The sequence below is a fragment of the Nothoprocta perdicaria genome, unplaced genomic scaffold (assembly GCF_003342845.1).
Source record: "Nothoprocta perdicaria isolate Ctin4 unplaced genomic scaffold, notPer1 scaffold_66, whole genome shotgun sequence".
NCBI lineage: Eukaryota > Metazoa > Chordata > Aves > Tinamiformes > Tinamidae > Nothoprocta > Nothoprocta perdicaria.
Genome location: NW_020455932.1, coordinates 3,167,196 through 3,190,766, shown reverse-complemented (window position 1 = coordinate 3,190,766; position 23,571 = coordinate 3,167,196). Strand labels below are relative to the sequence as shown.

At 43.0% G+C, this 23,571-nt stretch overlaps 1 protein-coding gene across 1 annotated transcript; it reads right to left on the bottom strand.

Moving 5' to 3' along the window:
* Window positions 1-1,419: 1,419 nt before the first annotated feature.
* HSF5 (heat shock transcription factor 5) lies at window positions 1,420-23,571 on the bottom strand (the record flags this gene model as incomplete). The annotated part of the gene is made up of 6 exons (XM_026050157.1): window positions 1,420-1,487; window positions 6,772-6,949; window positions 8,321-8,833; window positions 13,435-13,529; window positions 20,998-21,372; window positions 23,190-23,571. Coding segments are annotated over 6 exons (1,611 nt in total), but the record flags the coding sequence as incomplete, so codon positions are not given.

Here is a 23,571-nt window from a genome sequence, read left to right as displayed (position 1 = left end):
CAGACTCAGATGGGAGAGCTGCGTCTACACTAGCAAACACCTTTCAACTACCAGAATACTCTCCTTCAGCTAGAGATGCTCTCCTTGTATTTTCCTTTGAGAAGGAGGACACGAATACAAACACCTCGCCTTTTATTACGGGAGCCTACTGGCTGTGCTACAAACATGGCAAAGCTGAGGACAATCAGTCTAGTACCGCTCCCACTAGTCACGGCCTACAAGTATTTCCATATTGCATTCGACTAGTCTGGAGGGCTAGCGAGTATTTAAAGGTTTCACCTCAGTGCATCCTTCTGCTGGGTGTTCACTTCGCACATCYTGAACATACCTGTAAACTGCAGAAGGTTCCAGAGGGTAAAACTGAGGCAGTCTAAATTCTTTCTCTTTCTTTCTTGTGCAGCCTGCTTATTTACACATCTGGCTCATTATAAAATAAGTATGAGCAGGCTGGAAGCAATGAAGTTTRTGTTTTAAGTGCTCTTTCCCATATATCACTCTAACCCAACATAAATACTACGTGTGCATCCTTTATCCTTTAAATAATATTTCAACATAAATACAAAACTTAGCTATTAAAAACCTTACATCTACTGCCAATATAATTGTATTTAATAAGTTAAAAATATATTGTGAAGACCTATTTAAAATAAAGTAAGAAAACAACAGATAACCTATCATTACGGATATCATTAGACTCAAAAGGAAATTATTAAAACAGGAGAATTCTCCATTGGTGTAAGAGATCAGCAGCTTTCATAGGTAACCATAAGGGAGACATTTGCTGCTGAAAGAGCACATTGCATTTGGGAAGGAAGAGCATTTCCTGGTTAATCACTTAGAAAATTAGCTCATCTTTCCTATAGCTGCTCTCTTGAAGTCTCTGACCCATTCAGACCCAGAATCTTGTGACTTCCCTATGCTTCTGTTTGGTCCACAATTCCCATTAAAAGGCCACAGTATGACTTCAGGCAAAGACAGTGAGAGCCCATGCAGCATCTCTGCTGAATATACTCTAGCCTCAACAATGTTAAATAAAAAGATTCCAAATTCAGCACTAAAAACAACCTGCTTAAGGACGTTTTGAGGAAGCTTTTAAGGCCTCTTGCTTTCAGAAAGCTGAGGCTTGCTATTTCTAGAGAATACGAGCAGCTAAGTTATTATTTTATATTGAATACTGAGATTGCTAGATGGTTTGAAAGGTGGAAAGTGTAATGTAGAGGTGTAAATAACGGAAAGATTAATTCTCCTCAAACATAAAATGAAAGTTAAAAAACAAAAACAAAGAAAAAGGAGAGATTTTTTAAACACACAACTGAAATGATCCAAAGTGCCTGTCTGTGCAAAGCGCCGCCTCTGGATTCCAACAAGGGAGCCCAGCTGGCAGCTGCTGCACATTTTCACATACTTGTCACCCACTTCTCACTCTCTTATTTCTTCCTTTGGAAAGTGCTCCTGCTTGCAAGCTACATCAACCAGCAGATGGAGATCTAGGAAGAAAAGAGAACACGGAGTCAATATTAGTCTTTGCATACATCTCACTTGGCAGCACACACAGGAACTGCACTTCTATCTGTTAATAAGATATGGCCTAGAAAGCAATTATAATTTCACAGTTTGCAACTTATTTAGCCTATTTAATAGGTTTTAGTCTATTTTTTGCATAATTTTAACCATAAAACCAAAAGACCTTAAAAGAGAAGTTAGCTGGGTGAACTCCTTCTTCAAGATACATTATTTATTTTGGCATTCACTACAGCAGGTACCAACAGCCAAACACCAATTACTGTAAAAACTTTAAGGTCAGCCGTATCCTCAGAAGTGCACATTTTATTTTGTGTAGACTTTCATTTATTCATTAAAGAGGCAATTGCCTCCAAGTCTGCAATTGCCTCCAAGTCTGCAGTGACCAGGACCACGATACTAGAGGAGACTCGTGGTGTCACAGAGAAGCCAAGCAAGACTCTTTTGCTGAAAATRACCTTGACCCACGGCAAAATGCAGATACTTCCAGCACACCTGGCCAGATCTAAACGTGCAAGTTGGCATCCTAGAGGTCAAGAATGAACAAGTCGCCTTGTAAAGTGGCAACACTACCAGTGGGAACATTATCCACCTGAGCGTTCATCTCTAACCAGAACCACAGGAGATGCTGAGGAGTCCAGAGCCAGGACGTGTGCCCCATGGAAGCTTTCATGGAGACCTCCTAGAGATGCTAGATGAACACTGAAATTATTCCCATCTGGAAGGCACAGGAAACACTTTCAATGGACACTAAGGTACCACAGGATTCCTTACCTGAAAGAAGATGTGTCCTCAACAAATGCACTTCAAAATGTATTCACCTAGGGAATGCATTGTAAGTATTTAGGGTAGCTTGGAGGACAATAAAGAAAAAGAAGGAATCTGAGTCAATAGCATCTCAAAATTATGTTTGTATTCCTGTTGCAAAGAGAAGACCRACAGACTATTCACAAAAAGAGAGACAGGCCTTCAGGAAGAGAATTTTTCCTGAACGTATCAGCATGCTTAAAATGCTTACATCCAGAAGTAAAATAGTCTATTTGTTCCATTCCAAGATCGAACTTCCAAGAAATAAGGGGTGCAAATAATGATCTCTAATTATAACATTGCCCATTTTACCTGCTCTTTTTGATGATGAAACACAAATTCAGACTCTACCTCAGTTCAGCTACATTCACTATCTCAGGGTGCCCATGGGGAATGATGGAGTGGAGCTAGAGGGCGAGAGGAAGAAGAATTCTTCACTTCTGAGGAATTTACAGTTTCTGTTAGTCATTTGTTAGTCCAAAAAGACTTGCAGCTTGTTGCAGGTGTAGATGCTGCCAACATTAGTGGACAGATTCTGAACCTGAATTCTGAAAATCCCATTTTTCAGATGATCTTGACTAGTACATAGTGGAGAAAGAATTACTCCTGGGCATCCTCAAATCTATGTGCTAAGAAATACTCTAGGTATTGAAATAAAGCAAACCCTGGAAGGTGTGCACTGTTCCTCACACCTCAATGTGATAATCAGTACAAGAATTAGACAGTCATATCCAGCATCTCCTAAGAAAAAGATGGAAGAAGGCAGACTACACTCTTAGAATGACAGATTTTAGTGCTTCRTTTAGTGCTGAATTAAGTTTTGGGTCCTCTGTTGCATCTCTGACTCTCAAAAGAAGGACTAGCAAGTATTTCTTCTTTTCCTACTGCTGCCAAAAGAGGGGGAGTCCATCCGTCAAACTGTAAGGTCCGCAGAATTAGTGCACGAGGAGTGAAGATCTGGTTAAAGCAGGCACTTACATGCACAAAGGTGATCGTGCACAGACAAGAAACCTCTGCTGCAACAGCAGTGTGAGCAGGTCACGCACTTCAGTCCGACCGCAGACAACCTTCAGGCCATTCTCATTCTCAGGCTTGCTAATCTGTTCCAAAGTGAAGCCACTCGCGCCATGATCCATGGTCACTTCTTCGTATCTTCAAGTTGCATTTAGGGACAGCTCAATAATCTCTTGGGAAATGCATCTTTGAAGAAGAAAGGGGTGGTTATAGGCTAGATTCGGATGGGATTTCAGTCAGCACTGAATCCAGGGCCCACTAACCTGAAGTTGTTATTCTTTACTCTTTTGGGAAGGAGGAAGGATAAGATGAAGGAATATTACTTAACTTCACACCAGAACTGCTGTCTTAAATGATGTGGTTAAATACTGAGTGATATAGAAAGACTAAGAACGTTCTGAGACTATGAAGGACCTCAAGTCCCTCCAAATGAAAGTCTCATATAACTGTATGACCTCTCAGAGATGCTCAGGATCGGGGAGGTGATGACTGGTAACCAAGGCAAATGACTCACGGCCACTGCAGATGATGTGGTCTTTGTGATTTTATTTATGGGACTAAAAGAGCCTGTGACTTCAGCTTTCGAGTAATCTCTAGAAAAGACTCCAASGTATCTCACGTCAGGCACCTAAAATAAACAGTACCTTCTGAAAAAATGTCATTTTATATTGGCTTGGACACACTAAATGCAAGGAAAATCAAACTACAAACAAGTTTCTAAAGTCTGCTCAAGAAAAAGCCATGAATTTGAGACTAAATTTAAATCATGCAACAACAATAGAGAGAGGAAGAATGAATCTAGAAGTACTATCTCTACTACAACTGCTCCAGTGAAGAATATAGCAAAAGGAGATTTTTTTAAAAAATAATTCTTTACTGTAATCACTGCTATACCAACATAGCCATATAAGCAGGGAATGCTCTTATTTGTGTGTATTTAAATGCAGATTAAAGCTTAAGGCTGCATTTGACATTATGAACTTTAAGGTACCTACCGTCACTGACTATGTTGGGGAACTTGGTGTAAAAGAGGCTCCTTCTCTAGCAAACAGGGAGGGAGACATCTCCAAAAGGGACTTCAGGGCAGGAACTGAATGACCCTCACTCACAAATGACTAACAGGGGAGCTGAAAAAAGACCAGGCTCTTTAACAAGCCAGAAAATTTTACACTAAATATGAGAAAAAACAACACTCTTACTGACATTCTGCTACCAGTAAAAATGTACATCAAAACACAAAGAAAAAAGAAAAAAAAAAAACAGGAAAAAAAAAGGGAAAAAACCAGACTTGAGTCTGAGCAGAAATAAAACCTGAAAAAATTGGATTAAACAAGAAATTTGCTTTTCTAGAAAGTACCAAAATCCATTATCAGTTTCAAAACAAAACCAGTGCTCCTCAATCGCTGTATACTTACCTATGCTAATTACATGGATTCCCATAGAACATTACGGATGCTAAAAGTGTATATGGCTTCCACAGACTCATGGAAGACGAAACTGTTGCCCTCTGTCTTAGTACAAAAACGGTGAAGATGCTGTTGGAGACTGGCTGCTAGGGCAGAGAGACCTTTCATCCCATCGCGCTTGGCAGGACACTCTCAAACAGGTAAACCAGATGTTTGCTGAGAAAACTGGCTCAGGATGAACCTCCTGCTTTGAAGGCGACAATTTCATTGATTTATGATGATGCAGAGCTAGGCTGGCAGACATGGGGTGGAATCCTGGGGATTGCATCTTTGTGGGGCAACAGATGTCTCTTTTGCCACAGGACAGGTAAAGAAATCCAGTCTGGTTCTTCAAAAGAAAATAATGTTTCTCCACAATGAATGTGGCGACTCTTGCCTCATTTTACAGAGTTACAGCCTTGGTTTTGGCCTACATTTGCTTCCAGTCATTTTTACTTCCATTTCACTGCAATGGCTTTTGTACCACGTTAYGTTGGCTCTTGTCATACGCTGGCTAAAACTTCATGCCGGTGTAACAAGGAAGTGGGTAACGCCAGAGGCCTGCTGGAAGGGATCGAACAAGAGCTTTTTCTCTAGCAGGCTGTATACCCAACTCTAGGCTCGGAAGCTTGCAAGTGGGTGCCAAAGAAAAAGAAGAAAAGAACAGAATAAGATTTGAAGAAACAACTGAAAATTGTCATCGGGCACCATTCTAGCTCAGAGAGGTCAAGGAAGAAGCTGTTTCTAAGGCCTCACAGGAAAGGAGGCACCAACGGGCGAGCGCAGAAAGAGCAACAGGGCTCGGCTCATCCCGAACTCCACCGGCTTACAGCTGAGAAGTCTGGTCTCAAGGCCTGTATCACCAGGCGAGTTTATTTCCAGCCACTCTGAGCACGGCCACATTTAGCTCAGGTGTCTCTGGACTTTCCATGTACACCAGGCCCAAGAGGTGTGACGGCAGAAATGCAGTCTTGGATGACTATCCCATTACCCTCAAAAATGACTATGCTATGGACATTTCCCACGGAAATGCTTTCCAAAATGTTGCCACACATAACTTCACAAGGGATATGTTTTGCAAATGTTTTGCCGTAGTTTGAAAAATGGAGATATTCTGCTGAACCAGAATTCTCAAGTCTGTGTTTTCAGTGAGAGCCTGTCATCTTTCGGAACGGCATCCAACCCCTCTCAGCTTGCTGAGAGAAAGATTTCACTCCTTACTCAGATGTTTGAAACTGCTGGGCATAATAGTAATTAAGAAGTCAGCTTGTGTTAACTGGAATATACACCCTACCCTCTGAAGGTAGCAACAACTCTTCAGGCTTCATATTCAGGCTTTTGATGATGATTCTTTGATGATCTGTAGTGAGGGAATTAGCTTCTTACAAGACTCGCAGGCCACACCAATTCTTTCTCTACAATGAATCCAAAGGAGTCTCTGCATCCTGTGATGTTTCTCTGATCTGTAGACCCTTGGGTTACTAGATTTGGTGTTCAGCTYCTGCTGCTTGTTTTTCTCATGTATTCAGTATATGTATTGCCGCTCTGGGACCAAACTTATTTAATCATCTGCGACAAAAAGTTTGGCCTTCTATACTTCCTTCATCAAAGTAATGCTCCTTCTTTTGCTGCTTCAAACCATCTCCTCATTGCTCAACCTTCCTTCACAGCAGTGTCACGTACAGCACACATACCTATGGACTTCACCTCAATATTGTAACAACCCCAGAATTTCAGATTTTATTTACTCATATAATTTATTCCCCTTTCCACATAATAGTGATAAATGCAAACATTTCTATACAGGTCTAGCTGTAAGTACACTAACAGGCTGCACCAATATAATATTTTAACTAAAGGATACTAAGATACTTACACTGTAGACAATGAGACTTAAATAGTTCTTGCTCTCCCTTTCTGCATYGATCCTCTTCCATGCAACCTGTCTGGGTAAACTCTAGAAAAACCTAGACTATTTTCTTACCAGGTGACTTGCCCTTCTGTGAATTGCTTCTTCTCTCCCTGCCTCTAGTTTGTACAGAAGAAACTGTGTCTTTTACGGACTTGTTCACGGGTCCAGCTCCTGAAGTGAAGACTCCTAAGTGTTCTGAAGAGACGCCTGTGTCTGCCAGACTGGGTGGACACTTAATACTAGGATCCATCTTAAGAAAATGAAAAGAAAACCAAAGATTACTCAAAACTTTCTTGTTATCAACTCATAAAACTAAATCATAACGTTTTTTTCTCCACTCCAAAGGATATTAACAAATGTTGAACACTGCCTAGATGGTTTATGTAATAGTTCGTCCAATTTCATAAGTGTTTTCAACTCAGAACTAAGGTTACCAAATTGTAACTCCAGCCCTTACAAAACATCATATTAAGCAAAACACCAAGTCAGAAAATCAGGACACACAGAGCTAAAAGATACACATCCTCACAGCCTGAACCTTTTCCTTGGTCACAAAAGTAGTTAAGAGAACTTAAATACAAAAATTCCAGCTGCATTCACTGGTACCCAACAGCTGTATTAGTAACACTTRGGGGAAACGACTTGATAGAGCTGTGTAATACAAAACCACAAATGCAAGCCACACATCTCTGGTGGGAGATCTCATACATCCCACTGTTAAAGACACTCAATTTTTATGTTGTTTCTTGCTTTTTGGAGCCCTCTGCTGCTGCTCAATATGTATGTTGCAGGCACCCATTTACTGAACTTGCCTATTTCCTCAGTCATGTAGTGAAATGTGACTGCTTTTGATGTGCAAAATAAATAAAAAGAGAGCATGCACCTGCTACCTTAACCGAGCAAGGGTTAGAACGCCCATCGTTACAGGGAATGGCCGGAGGTGAGAGGGGGCCTTTATCTGAAACGAGGAGTTTCTGATTAGCCAGCAAAGAAGCAGCATTAGCACTGAAAAACTAAAAATGCAAAATTATCCAAATAAAATATGACATCAAAACAAATTCTATTCCAGATGTTAGCCACATGCAAGATTTACACTTTTGTCTTTAGAGCAGACTGGAGCGCAGGCAAAAGCAAACTAAAACTACAACCCGTCAGACCCCTGAGGAATAAACAAATGAAAATGCTTTACACCGTTAAAATTTTAAACAACTTCCATGCAAAATAAGCRCTTGTTTAGTCAGTAGCAACCTGACCACCTAAACTGTGAACAGAAACCTTTGCAACTCTCAAAATACTCTTTCTTAATGGACAGTAAAGATAGGATGCTATAATCAAAGAAAGTTTCTGCTTCATCATGTAAAACCACGGTACAACTTGGCCCTTACAAGCTAATACACTCATCAGTGTGGGGTACTTTGCCTTTTTATTCTCCCTTCACCTCGCTGTCCCAAACAAACCCTTCACTCACTGTCCATTAAAAGCCCAATTAAAGAACTCTTTCACTCTTTAAGTATGCAAGAATCTGAAAAAGTTATCAGTGCAGAGCCAGCAGGACTATGGGCTGTAATTAACTCAAGAACATCTAGTGCTGCTCTCCTCAGCATGCCCAGTTAACCCCTACCTGCTGTGCGCTGAACGGCTGTTCTTCCTCAACAAAGATTTCCGAGGACTGATTTGGGGAATGCTCCAGCTGCTCCCTCAGTTTTCCATGCGCCTCCTGGGCGGTCACGGATTCTTGCACTATCTGAGCAGAAGCACCTTCTACAGACTCAGGGGTATGGATAGCGTAGAGAAAATCCGGAGGCTGAGGGAGAGAATCTGTTCCCATCACAAACGATGTAATGTCTGAAGCCACGGGTGTAAGAGGCTCCAGGCGACTGGCCTCACTTGAGGAAGGTGTTTCACTGTTCTCAGCACTAACCAGCAGCTGTTGGCCTTTGCTTTGAGGGGTTGAACACTGGCTCTCCACAGGCTCCACCTTTACCATTTCCACTTTGGGGGATGAATGCATTTCATCAACAATCTGAAACACAGCTTCAAGATTCACTTCGGACTTCTTGTTTTCCTCAGCTGTGCTACATGGCCAGGTAGAGGGCAGAAATTCAACTGTGTAAGATGACTGCATTGGAGGATTCTGCAGAAAGAAAACACAGTGAACTTCAATATGAAAAGGTTAAAATGGCAGCACATGTCCTGAAGACTCTGTCAGYGAAGCGGGGCCATCAACTCAAGGGCTCATACATTCAACACTTWGTTATTTTCAGCTAAATCAACAGGTCTAGTAAAAGGAGGGTGCTGCCCCTGYGCCTGGCTTTTCCTCAGCCATGCTACTCGCTGCAGGCCTACTTGCTTCCATTCGTTGTCTTTCCTGCAGAGAGAGGAGGGTTGGTTACCAGTGGCGAGGTGCCCTTTTCGACGCGCACCCACGTGCCCTGTCCACTGCACGTGCACACACACCCAAGCACCCAAAGCAGAGACCTTGGCCTCAGCGGGGGGCACATGAGACCAAGCCCTTCGCATGCCACACAAGTGACAGAAAAACAACACAACACAGGTACCTGCCTTCAAATCTTCTAAAACTCAAGCTTCCTGTTAAAATATAAGAACATAAAACACAAGGGTTTTGAGCAAGAGAAAAAAGGCACGTACTCTTAACATGCATGTGGAAACAGGGCTCGAGGAACACCCAGTTACTTACCAATACCACCTGCTTTTGTTCTTCAAGTGATGCCCATACAYTGATCCCCAGAGGTGCTCCAGGCCCAGAATGAATGTTCAGATGCCTACAAAAACAAATACTGTAGTACTGCCCTGTCATGGTCTCCCATCCGGATACTTCCACCACATCAGTGCTCAGAGCGTTCAACAAATGTTTGACCACAAGTCTATGCAGGTCAACGTTAAAGCCTCATAGATCTTCAGGCCAGAGGCACCTCTTAAGGAATCTGGAGAGGCTGCCTTTGCCCTCCAAGGGAAGGTCTGAACACTATAAAATTTTCATTTAAAAATATCATTACATGTCAAGATACAATCGGCAATCTAATGTTTTTGGTGGTTTTTTTTTTTTTCGGTACAAGTTATAAAACCAAAAATCTGTCAATGCAGAAAGAAAACAATGAAGACTCTTCCAAAAGCAGTAAAATTCTACCCAAATTAAATGATAAATCACATTCTAGCAGCACTGGCACTGCTCTAGAGATGACTCATATTTAAAAGAGACTGGAAGGGTAATTTCTTCTGAGGAACAGATGTCATACGATGACACTGAGCTCAAATGTGTCTGAAATATATCCCCCTTTTTAAAAAAGGCCTAGTGTTATGATTTAGTCACTAATGGCTGATTGTGCCCAGACCCCCTAGCTAGGTAATTACTAATAAAAAGCCATTTCTACATATGAATAAATTAGAGGGCAGRAAGCCACTGGATCACCTACTAGGAAAGTCTTATCATGGCAAACGTCTCTCAGCAGCAGCAAGACCATCAACAGTCTCTGAGGGAAATACTCAGAGGTGAGAGGATCCTGAGATCCCTTCTTCGTTTGTATGCAGAAAATCATAGACTTTTAAAGGGAGAGGAAAAAAAAAAAAAGACCAAAAAGAGAAAAGAAAACTTGAATCGCAAAAGCTTAGGTTAGGTCAGGCAAAATCTCTTACTAAAAGGAATACATCTTAGTATCTTTCAGGATACAGATTTAAACTCAGTTATTTCCACTTTTTTCAATTATGTTTTTTTAAATGTTAAAAAAAGGTGTTTTAATTTTGTTGCATTATTGACTTAATTTCTTACATTGCTAGGACTTATAATTAAGACCAGGGTTAATAAATCAATTATCCAAGGACAAGATAATCCCCAACAGATTAATAAATAAATAAATGAAAGGTTTTAAGAAGTGGCTTTCCCTACTCTTTGCTAGCACAGCTCGGACTGAGGCTGTTATAACCCTGCCTGAGAATACCATCTTCCTGGATCTAGCCTGCCTTTCCAGTGGGGGAAAGTGCCCATGTAAAGACACAAATATATTCAATTTTCTTGAGAAGATGAGACAGATAAGGCCAGGAGGGAAGGCAGCAATGAAAAAAAATGGTAAAGACTGAGAAATGAGGGATCAAAAGATTAAGTTGCTGCTTTCCCGTGGAGAAAAAGTGTTATGATTAAGTGAAGGAGAAGACGGGCACTTTGCTTTGTATAAGACACACAAAGGGTGCAAAGGAAGGGTAAGCACAAATACATTTAATCCGGGCAATCTSTGTGGAGCTGCATCTGCCTCCCGAGCTGGGCAAGTTCTCAGCAGTCATCCAAGGTCCATTTCATTTCAAAATAATACGGCTGACTATCATTACAAATAAAAGCAAAAAACCACAGGACTGCTTTTAACGTCAGGGAAGTTGCCTGCCTTTTTGCTTCACTTATGTTTATTTCTACTGCCAGTTACTTCTTCATTTCTATGGGAAAATAACGGCAGTTAAGCAAACASGAGCAGCATCGATCAATTTGCAAATCTGTTAATAACAAATAAAATATCAACATGGAGCCGAGTTGATGGCTACGATAAAGGAGCACTGAAACACGGTACCAGCAGTTGTGATTTGCCAAAACAGCTGTGGCAGGGGATGGCCAGGCCTCCCTCTCCAAAGCCCGTTGCTTTCCTCTGAAGATGGGAAATGAGCATTGGTTTAGCAAGCTCAGCAGTGGGATACCCCAGTGAGTTGCTCTGTGTGTGCATCACCATCCRCATTCCCCCGCAGGAATTCTCTGGAGCTTGTCCTGGGAAGCCCGTCTGGGCAAACGCAGACTTTTCTTACTTGGTCTCTCCATGCCCCAGTCAGAAGCACCTAACAGCCCAAGCAGCTACGGTGGGAACGCTACAAGCCCAGCAGCTCTGGCAGTTCTGTGCAGATGATGCTAGTGGTATCTAACAGGGTACGGTTTGATAAAACAGCCTCAAAACACCCTTCAAGTCTTTAGGAACACGGCTCCTTTCTAATTTTGTATTGAATTGCAATGACTGGTGGAAGATATGAATGGAACAAAGCAACATGCCAGTTCTGTTCTCCAGGAAGCTAAAAGATGACTGTGATTATTTGCCCYGAGTTGGCTTCCTCCGATAGTAATACTGCTCTTCAGGATTTGTGTGCGTGGTGGCCGATGATCAACAAAAAGCCAGGAGAGGACAGTCTGTACTGCAGCTGGCCACATCCCTCAGCAAAGTCTGGGGAAGCATCTACACTAGAGCCCAGAAAAGCTGACTCTTCTCCACAGCTCGGTGCATCTTCAGACAACGTGCTGCCTTCTGGACTGTCCTGCCCCATGCCCCAGGGGACACGATCCACACGATCTCTCCACCAAGAGACTCGAGATTCTTGAGAAGTCTTGTTGATCCATTTATGTATTTGTCTCACCCAGCCCAGGGACATCCCGTTACTCCTCTGGTTGAGCTGATGGACAGCACTGCTTACCTTAGAGCTGCACACACAGAGATCTTCAAGCAGCTTCCTGACTCACCAACAGTTTTGGACTGGAATTCCCTTGTTAGAGCTTTATTATCTGCTTATGCACAGGTAGGTAAAGTGACCTGAAACATCTTGGCTTCCACACACCCCCACAGACTTGCTTCTCCAAACTGTTCACTTTTACTAGACTCTTTGGACAGAGTACATAAGTTATCTCAGTTACTCTGGCACCATTGCTGTCAATCTAGCCCTGAAAACATCCCTGATTACTCTCTTTGAATGATTTGCTATCCCAGTCATCAATCTAAGCCTTCCAAGACCAGAAATTACTTGATTCTGACTTCCGAAAGTTGCCCACTGGGTTCACATACCCATTTTTTTTATTGGTAATAATTTACACAACCTTATGACTAAGGCGAGAGGACAAAGACGCTACATGCTACAGGATGCAGTGGATGGCTGGACAGTGACTATTTATATCCTTCTATCAGCAAATTATCCTGACCACAGCCCGGCCATCCTGAATAAACCTGCATAAAAGATCCTGAGTACGAGACAAAGGTTGATATCTGCAAGAAAGGGAACTGGGTAATCAAGGTTGGGCAAGTCAGCCCCTTTTCAACACACAAGTATAACTTGCTTTGCTTGTCCTCTACRAGGAGGAATGTATATGCATTACGTTGGAATGCCAAGGGAAACTCTTGCAATTTTACTTCAAACTTYTCAGTATTTGATAAAGTTTACTCTCCAAACTAGCTGCATTTCCACTGGAGTTATATAAAGTATTTTCAATAAATACTCTAGCTATTTCCACATGACACCTCTGAGGTGGGGCCAATTCCAAAAGTCACTTTTCGGATGAGAAAATTAGACATGGTTTTCTCATTCACCAGATGAGCCTCAGGGGTGCAGAAAGCTGCCTGGGACAAGATGTGGAGCTGCTTCCCAATATTCTTGTGATATCAAAACAGCTCATTTTCCCCAGATAAGGACACTTTTCAACATTAAACTCATTCGCTAAAACCAACCCTGGTGAAGCCAACACTCCAATTTCAACACTCCACTGACGAGGACATCTGCTATGATGTTAACTTGAGAATTAAAAAACACAAAGCTACTTATKTAATACTTTGTGGTTCTCGGAAATGGATATTTTGAGCACCTTGCTGTTAACTTACTCAAGTTCCTCAACTTTAAAAGGCATACCCTTCACCCTAGCAGTTCATAAAGCCTTCATGCATGGGTATGGCTCTGCTGGCACCTGGATTCCGGGGCTACACTCACCTGGAAAAAGTTGCAGTGGGTGTAGGCTGAGGCTGTAGGAGTAGCACAGCCAGACAGAGGATCTATGTGGGTGGTTGAACAGCACTGCAGAACAGCTGGAAAGAATCCAAACACACAGATCAGACTTCCTAAACCAGCCTTTGGTCTAACACATTTCTACTGCTCTATTTGATTAAACATTTTAAAAATCATATTGAAAAATAAATTCCAGAAATGTATTATTACCTCCCAAATGAATCAGCTTAACAATATTTATTGATATATATACATATTCTGAAGTAGACATACACACACTTCACAATCACAACCTTTCGTGTACTACCCCTCTTGTGCATCACCTTTTGGAACCAGCTTTGCTGGAAGACAACCTTAAAATGCTGCCCTTTTCATCAGAACATAACACAGGAAGCTGATTCACTTGGAAAGAGTTTAGCAATTCATATGTATATATTGAAATTAAAGAGTAATTTTATTTTGAAATGCAGCTTTGCAGATGAGGCAGTGTTCTGCATGTATTATTTTTGGTGAAAAGATCCTCAAGGTAAAGGCTTTATTTGCAATACAGACCATCTTTAAAATGGTCTTCAAACTCAGATTACTCCGTGGCAAGATCATAGTTAAGTACTAAGTATAAGTAAGTACTAAGCATAACCAAGTGGTAAACACAGATCAGAAATTCATTTACAATGTTTGTCATCTGCAGGGGGATTCCCATGAGACAGCACCTACAACTGCCATATGTAAAGAAGGATTACATACTATATATATATATATATATACACACACACACACATATATGTATATATATATAATGTTGCAGACTTTTTGTGCAGCTGGGAGCAATAAACATGGGAGTGAAATGGGAAAGAAAAAGCTACTGATGATATCCCTCTAAAGAATTATGATACGTGTATAATTTATGTAGCTTCAAAAGCCAATTCAGGATGAAGTCTGGGTGTCAGGAGATTCTTCTATGACATGGGAACTTTCTCCTATGCTGGGTATTGCTTAAATGATATATGGGCTAAGAGATAGTTCACCTACCGGATACTCCACAGACTGCTTACAAAACCAAGGAGCAGGGGGAAACAAAAACACATATACCATTAAAAAAAAAAAAACAAAAAGGGTTGGAGGGGCTATTGCAGAAACAAGACGAGAACAATGACCTACGAAGATGTTTTTCTTACCCTATTACAGTGAATAAGGAAAAAAGAGATCATATTAGGAAAAAATATATATTTTCTGATGAAAGAAAAGCAAGAACCTGAAGGGAAGAAGTGCTTGTGAAACATGAGGTAAGTGTAAAACACTACATGCAAACTGTAAGCACAAAATGCTACAAGAGAAACGGCAGAACTCTTGCCCCAGTGAGCAGAACTTGTGACAACAGCAACTCATTAATCAAGTAGATTATTGTGCTTGTAAATCAACATGAGAGGAACAAAAATAATAGTGCAGAAGAACAAAAACTGAAGACAAATTCAGAATGTTTCCGAAATGGAGAATGCTGCATAAACAGAACATTTTGCATTCACAAGATTTTTTTTTTTTTTTTTTTTGGTCAACATGGGTTTTAGCAATGACTGGTCTAAGAACAAGAACAGCCACATTTTTGGAAATATCACAGAGACCAGGAGCAGAAAGAGTCGGTTAGGAAGCAAAGTCACCCTAACACGGAGGCCAGTTTTAGAGAAGTGCTCCAACACAGCAACAGCAGGACGTGGAAGCTGCATCCAGACAATTTCTGGATAATGCAGCTCTGAAGCAAGCACCGAGAATCGCCACATCAAAGCACGAGATGCTCCAGCCCTTCGCACAGGGCCTGTCTACTGACGGGTGRGGTTCTCAGAGAAGGTGTCAACTCCTCCTGAACACGAAGATCCTGGCTTCAATACGTGCCTTCATCCTACTGTGTTCACTGTGTGGAAGAAACTTCTCATCTCTTCTGTCCATGACATAGTTAACRTAGTGATACACAGGAGAAAATAAGAAGCTAAAGCAATTATGTCATCAGCTGTTACGAAATAACTGACAGTAGGCATAATTCTTATTGGAATCCTGAGCACAGAGGGATGAATAGTATCTTCGGGAATAAGTAAATATTTAACTAAGTTATAAAAAATACAGCCCTCTTCATCAAGCAAGTATAACTGAGAATTGTTTTGTGCCCTTTTAAAAGGGAGACTTACTTCTGCTCATACAAGCTACAGATGGGCAATTTCTCATAGTCTTTAGGACAAAATATGTGGAAAATGAACTCTGCTTTCTGAAAACGGAATTGCTGTTCGGCAGGACCATAACTGAATCAGAAAGGAACACTTACAAACAGGCAGAGCTCAAAGAACACCACAGCTCACGGGAGGAGGGAAGGACTGAAGCTCCTGCATTACAGTATTTCTTGCATGTAGCCAGATTTCACACATACTGAAAATACACTGCAATTTCCAAAGAAGTTGCAAAGTACTCAAGCAAAGAAGTCAAGACTAAAAGGAACTTATTTAAAAGCACATCAAGAAAAACATTTAGAAGTGAGAAATCCTGGCAGCTAAACAAGAAAAACAGAAGAAAGTATAATACAATACAGAATTACTRGACACCGGATAATTAGTATCTGACGGTAAGGGAGGGGGTCAATAAACACATAGATAATCTCTGATGCGTAACCAGATGCCAGTAASGAGGAATGGGATCTTTGCAGTAAAGTAAATAGTTGCAGGAGACACCAGCAGCTGTCWGAAAGTGTCTCCAAGAACCAGGAGCAAAGCAATGGGATTATTAGCAACTAGCAGAAAAGGAATGGAGAAAGACAGAGGCTCAGCCAGACCGTGAGGATCAGAGCAATCTCACCGAACTGCTACGAGGCTACAGGAAGGGCAACAGGGATGATCAAAGGTACAGAACGTTCCCTTGAAGAAACAGCTAAGCTGAGCAGGACCCTTCAGCGTGGAGGTAAATGCTGCATATGCAACACGCCTGCATCAACGGGGAAAACGGACAGTGAAATCCACTGAGAATTATTAAATAATAATAAACCCTCCCACAAGCTAATTAACTCTTCAAATCAARACTGCAGGAGCACTTTGGAAAAGCATCAGCCCTTGCCTGTTCTACTCTTGCACTCTTCTYTGAGCATTACTGTCAGAGGGAAGGATGACCTGCAGGGTTTGGGTTTGACTGAGGCCAACRTTCTTATCTTCAAAGTCAAGAACTGCTCATTAGAGAAATACTCAGGTGTTCATTAAGCCCTATTTTCTTGACACTAGCGAAATTCAGGGAGTTATATGCAAATAAAAAAGGGATATTTAGCCGGAGGGATCACATAATACCCGTATCACTAAAACCATTCTGAAGTTGGCTATCAATAGTATTAATGAAATTAATTTCATTAATTCTGCTTTCAGAAGCTCATGATACTTATAAGATATGTGCAGAACGTACTGCATCGACCTAGTCACTAGAAGTCTGAAAGCTGAGGAATGATGTAACATCCAGCTTCTGGAAGATAAACAACCCAGGCTCTGAGAGGCAACGAGGGATCCAGGACAAGTGCTTACCCAAATAGAGTTGCAGGCCAYATGCACACACACAAGAGTATCAAATCTCATCATTTTTTTTTTGTCCAAGATTAGAAAAGCAGATTGCTGAGAAACTGCATTTAACATATCCTATGCAAATTGTGAGTCACCCTGTTAAGCAAACTCGAAATCGCTGTGACAAAATGAAACTCCTCGTGTTGTCTCGGGAGGAGGGAGATCTGTGTCACTTTGAGATTGAGATCCCTTCTCCAGGTGTCCAGCCCATGCCAACCCCTGAACTAAACACAGCAGTTTTAGGGGACAGTGGCAACCAGGAGGACAATCTAATGTTACGGACAATGACGATCTCGTAGCCAGGAACTCGCCCTAGCACACGTTTAATAAACGGGCATAGACACAGCCAGATATTCTTGGGTGCAGTCAGTCTCAACAAAGACGCATCTTGTCAAATGTACCTAGAAGTTAGAACTCAGATATAATCAGAGTCTAACACATCAAAAAAGCACCATGCTTACAGCTCAACATACCCAATGACAGAGCGGCCTCTGGGCTTTTTATGGGCTGCCACACTTSACCCAAACCAAGAAAGCTGAAACACCCAAAATCTATACAGAAAGAGTACAATCAAGAGCAGATCTCCACCAAGCTCCAATAACCACKGTCACGTTCTCCAAAGATCCACTGGGAATGGCCTTCCCTGTGCATTTAAGATTGTGAGGGCCATCAGTGAGGGGTGACAACTCTGTGCAATTGGCAACTGCAACAAGTGCAACTGGCCCTAACCAGCTTTCCCACTGCCCTCCGGCATGTGCTGCACGCTACACACCCAAGGAAGCGCCTGGGGAACATCCTTTCATTTCACTTCTGAAAGYTATGCCTAAGGACAGCTAATTATTTATTGTACAACTGGGTTAACAGAGCCCAAAGCTGTGCAGGAATTTGTGGAAAACGGCTGATTCCTGACAGATCAATAAACCCAAATGGAAGCGAGTAATGGACCTAAATACAAAAAAAAAGAAGCAGACTGCAGGCCTGCAATAAACAAAAGACCGATGAAAAAGAATCCATTTAAAATCTTTTTAATAAGAGGAGGTGGAAATGACAATATTGTTTGAAATATCTTGGGATTAATCTCATTATTATTAGACTCAAACATCTAGAAACTCCATTCCCTACACACTCCATTCCCTTAATGAAGAAATCAGGAAGGGATAAACTGTCTTCCAAAGGCCTATGTCTGAGAAAGCAAGAATGAGTCAAGCTCTGGGAGGTGCCTGTTTCTCTCTATTGGCTATACGTGTAATGCAGACGACAAGCCCAGACATATGCAAGTAACTATTATACATTCAGATGAATCTTAGGCAAGATGAATCCTACTACTAGTTTTACAAGTGCATTACTAACCCAGCTAACTCTCCTTTTCTCAAGGAGAAACATGGTGCTATTTTATGCCGTGTTAAAACAATTACTAGATTTTTCAGCTGGTTCTCTATTTTAAAAATCCAATTCTTACTGAATGTTAAACTTTACATCCAAAGAAATATATTTATCATAAGAGATCATGTGTCGTTTAGAATGACTACTCCTAAGCTATCATTCACCAGAGAAGTTATCACATTTAAATGAGCTCCACAGATGTCTTCAAAAGGCGTGATCAGACCAGCCACATCAGGTGCAACCAGTAAGTGATGTTTCCGACATGGTCTCGTTGACTGATTTTTCATCATTAGGATTCTTCGTAACAGGAAAGCTTCACGACATTTCTTTGATGCAATCCTACTGCTATCAAAGGTTTTTCAGATACCTAAAAGCAAATAGGACTAAATCTTTGAGACAGTTACACTCTAATGCAAGCGAGAACAGAATTTGGATCAGCATCTTCTGTTCTCTTGTCCTTCCAAGGAAGACCACAATAAAAGCCAAGAAAATCTTTTTGTCACTGAAGTTAACAAGTTAAATATACATAAAGAGAACTCTTTTGATAAAGTTCTTCTTTGATTTAACAGGACTTCACAAACCTTATCTTCATTAAATGAAATGAAAGAAGCCAGCTGTGAGATTGAACACACATGCTTCAGTCTGATCATTTACGAAATACAGAGCTTATGGTTAGCTGTCATTCTCCAAACAAGCTAATCCTTCTAGAAAGTGCTCTTCCAATGCAGGCAAGTAGACTTTTTCATGTGGATGTATGATGAAATAAGGTTTCTGTATCTCATGTCTTAGCATAAAAAACAACAACAAAAAAGCATAACGCACAGATTAGGAGAGACAAGCAAAAACAGATGTTAAAAYACTGAAAGAGTTCAGGCATTCTGAAAATGAAGGGATGTATAATACCCTCTAGCGAAATGAAGACACTTTCCTCTCAGAAGTACTAATGAATTCATTGGACCTTCCAAATGCCTCAGATCCATAACTTTCCCTTTTTGTGATTAAACTAGGCCTTCATTTTTGTGCCTTTGATATGCTTTCATGTGTTTTGTTTTTGAAGGTTTTGTCTATCCTTTTTCCAAGCAGGTGCCCTAAAGGAGAGGAAGAGATTATCCAACAACACAGCAGACTCCTTCCCCCCTTTATAATCCCAGGCGGAGAGACTAGAGTGGCACAGTCAGAGAGGCCTGCACATTATGATCCAGCCTAAGCTAGTCCTTAACTGCCCTATAGCTAATGCTGCACACAAAGCACTCCCAGGACTTGAATAATCTCATCCTAAGACCAAGTTTAAAACAAGCAGGATGAATCACACCCTAGAGATGCCCATTCCTGTCAAGGGACTAGCTCAGGTGCAATTCAGCTCATGTGAAATGCAGTACGACCACCTCCAACCTMGCTCTGCTAACTGACAGAAACCAGGAGATGAAGCAGAAACCATGAGATGAYGCTTCCGTCAGAGAGCATCTCCCACCCACAGCAGGATACTCCACTCCAGGAGGAACTTGCAGCTCAGCGATCTCTGCAGGCAGCACATGGCAAGGTGCCTGTGACAAGTGTCACCTGCCTCGTAAGCCCTTAGGAGAGTCCACGGGAGCCACGTGTCAACACGGAAGGGTTCTGGAGTCACACGCGTTAAGGAGACTGTAGCAACCGATGGTTGAAACACGGGCTCCCATTTTCAGCAGAGCTGTGGGATCAGCACAGAACACGTGTGAAGTCTTCCCACAAGAAGCAGCACACAGTGAAATCAGCAGCCACCGCATTTAGGATGTCTAAACAGGGACAGGTGACTCAGTGAGGGAGCAGCTGCCAAGGGAGGAACAGGCAGAAGGCACAAATAATAACTGGGGTTCAGTTTGTTCAAAGGAAGAGTCGCTATGTTCTGTGTTTCAGAAGTTCAAGGAGGAAAAAAAAAGGAATTACAATATTTTTCCAATTCAAAGCAAGGTGGAGCAGGAGAACAGTAACTTGTTTCAACAGCTCTTCTTCTGGGGAGTAATCACTTGTCTGAAGTGGCATTGAAAGTTTCAGTAAATTGTTCTTAGACAAAATGAGAAAGTAGTCACAACTGCTGTTGCTCTCCCATCCTTGGAGCACAAAGCATACCCCAAAAAAAAAAAAAAAGGCAAGAAAAGTGTTAAGAATAAATGAAAATTGTGGCACAGATTTAAACATGAGACCAAGGACCTTCTACGTTTATCTTCAACCAGTTCTCAGTGTCCAATATCAATGGATATATATATATAAAACAATATCGACATCAATGTTCCTTAATCAAAGAGAGGAATAAAAAAAAAAAAAAAAAGTGAAAGTTAGGCTAACACCAATTAGTTCTGGACAAATGTTTTTTTTTCTCCCCCCTCACCCTTTAAACTCCTCAGCAGGGAACACAGATTTTTGTGCTTCATATTCTTGTAGTCTTGTCCTCCGTTTGAATTTTGAAAACACTTTTTGCCATAAAATCTAAGTGGAAGAGAGGACATGACACCAGCTAGTCTCCACTTGAAATACATCTGTATTAAAAGTCACTGTARACACAGACATAAAAGTGATACTTAAAACATCCTTGTGCAATAAAAGGCCCTACCTGTTGGGTAGTAGGCTTGCGAGTACTGCACGGACGAGGAGTAGCTGCTGTACTTCGGGGGAGACGTGGCCACCGTTTGAGCCCCTTGCTGGACGTGCATGGGGGAGGCACTGGGCTGCAGCGTGTACGTGACCTCGGTTGGAAACCTCTGGAGCACAGGAAAGGCCACCCCTTTGTCCGAAAAGGTGGGGGAAGCCTCCATGTGCCCCGGAACCAAGCCGAGGGAGTTCTGCCACGTCCTGGAAGGGATGGGAGTCCGATCGGCACCTTTGGATGGCAAAGTGCTCTGGCTCTGGGACGYGGCCGAGACGTAGGAGTAGGGGGATAAACTGTCTCGGTAGGAGCGATGGAACTGTCCTGCAGTCAACGGTCCTGCACGGGGTGCAAAACAAAGGTGTTAATGGGAGGAACCATCGCAGGCAGCAACAGGAGGAGCCCCAACTCGGCATTACGTGGGAAAACTACCCTTATTCCAGGGTGCTTACCCCAGGAACAGGCTGCATTACGCCCATGAACAACGAGTAGCACGTGCAGTAGCCAGYGCAGGAGCAGGGTATTAACACAAAGTTACCTATGGAGCTCCTCGTTTCCTTAAGCACTGCAAGTTATCACTGTTTTAAACACGCTCTAAGTCACAATGCACAGTAAAYGAGCAAACCAAACACTGGGAAAGCGTTATGTGCTAAGTCAAACAATATGGGGAAAAACAACCATGAAGACCAGGAAGCCGTCGAGCAGGACTGCAGCGAACACACTGCAGAAAGCTCAAACACACCTAAGGGAGGGACAACTCACACTCCTCAAAGGGGCTGTGAACCCCTAGCCCAAATGCTTTATTACAAGGTACTSGAGAAGAAAAAATCCCCAAGATGGAAACATTATTGAAAAAAGTAAGACTTTGGGGGTTCTAAGTTTTAACCAAAAATTAAAATTTTGAAATATACTGTTTCTACAGATTCTGCCCTGGGTTCATACYCGTTTTTGGGGATAAGTCAGTCTTTTTCAAGAAGAAGCATAAGCAAGAGTGCTATGATTTCAGTAACTCGTTTGCAATTCATTACTGTGTGTGTTTACAGATGAACATCCTCTCACATGCACAGCTCTGCTTTCCGCAGCACTGAGGTTCACTTGTCGTTTTTACTCATCCATTTTTTTGCAAGCAATTCAGATTGGTTAATTAAAATATCCCCCAAAACCTGGCTAGTTTGTTATTTCCTAGCTACTCCTTTTATTCCTATAAAACTCCTTCRGCTTTAACGCACGAGCAAGCTGCGGGCAGATGCCACGTTCCCGTGCACCGGCTGCCGCACGGACGTGTCCAGGGCACTGAACACCACTACCCGGTGCAGGGCACTTGGAAGACGGTCTCTTTGCAAGCCAAAGGATCATCAGCTGCCTCACAAGTACAGCAGAGTAGAACACGCTCTTAACAGTCAGTATGGACCAGAGTGAACACTACGCCGTGACACCTGCATGCATACAAAACCTGCGATGCTTTCCCCGTTCATTCTGTAGGTCTTTCCAGGACCCACGCTCCGGGAACACAGGATCTCTGAAGCTGCATCCATAACCACACAGCAAGGGATGGGAAAAGGTGATTTTTCCACAGGATTTCCCATAGGAATGGCCTGCGGTATGGCTCAACAGACCAGACTTCACTGCACAAATCTCAGATGACTCGACCCTAAAACAGTTTAAATGAATCTTAAGGGTTTTCTAGTCTGAATATTGAAAGAAACGAGCTCCTTCTCGAGCGTTTCCCATTCTTTCCTTGGCATTAGCGGCGCAGCCCTGCACGTGCAGCAGACACCACCCCGGAGCTACACCACAGTGTGTGCAAGGAGAGAACCGAGGAGAGACCCGCGCTCCGCCGGTGTGTGAAGAGGGGCCCATCCCGCAGGCAGCAGCGCTGTGGCCGCTCTGCAGGCGACACATTCGTATCGTGGGCGACACCAAGCAAGAGCCCTGATGGCACCAAACGAGACGCTCGGGGAACCACACGGCTGGAGGGCCCTCTAAGGATCACGGAGCCCGACCGGCTCCCCCGGRTCACCGGTTCCCAAGCTGGGAACCAGCTGGGGAGGCGCCCCGTGCCCCTGGCCTCCGCGGGCACCTCCCAGCGCGTCCTCTCTCCCGCTACAGCGAGCACGGTGCGGGGACGGCCGGGACGGGCCGCGGGGGCTCGGCGGTGTGCCGGGTAGCGTGCCCCCACGGTGGCGGCGCGCGGGCCTCACCGGCCTTGTGCGGCCTGTGCGCGGGCGGCTCGCCGTGCAGCGAGGAGCTGAGCAGGCGCTGGAAGCGGTTGGGCGGGCGGCTCGCCACCTCGAGGCCCGCCGCCAGCTTGGCCTTGTTGGCGCTCGTGAGGCGCTTCAGGTGCACCAGGAGGTCGGGCCGGTCGCGGCGGAAGTGCGGGCTGTGGAAGTGGTGCAGCGGGGAGCCCGCGGCACCACCACCGCCGCCGCCGGGCGCGCCTGCCGGGCCCGGCACCACCTTGCGGAAGCCGTAGAGGTTGAGCTGCCGGATGAAGCTCGTGAAGTTGGTGGTCTTGAAGAGCTCGGCGCCGCCCGCGCCGTC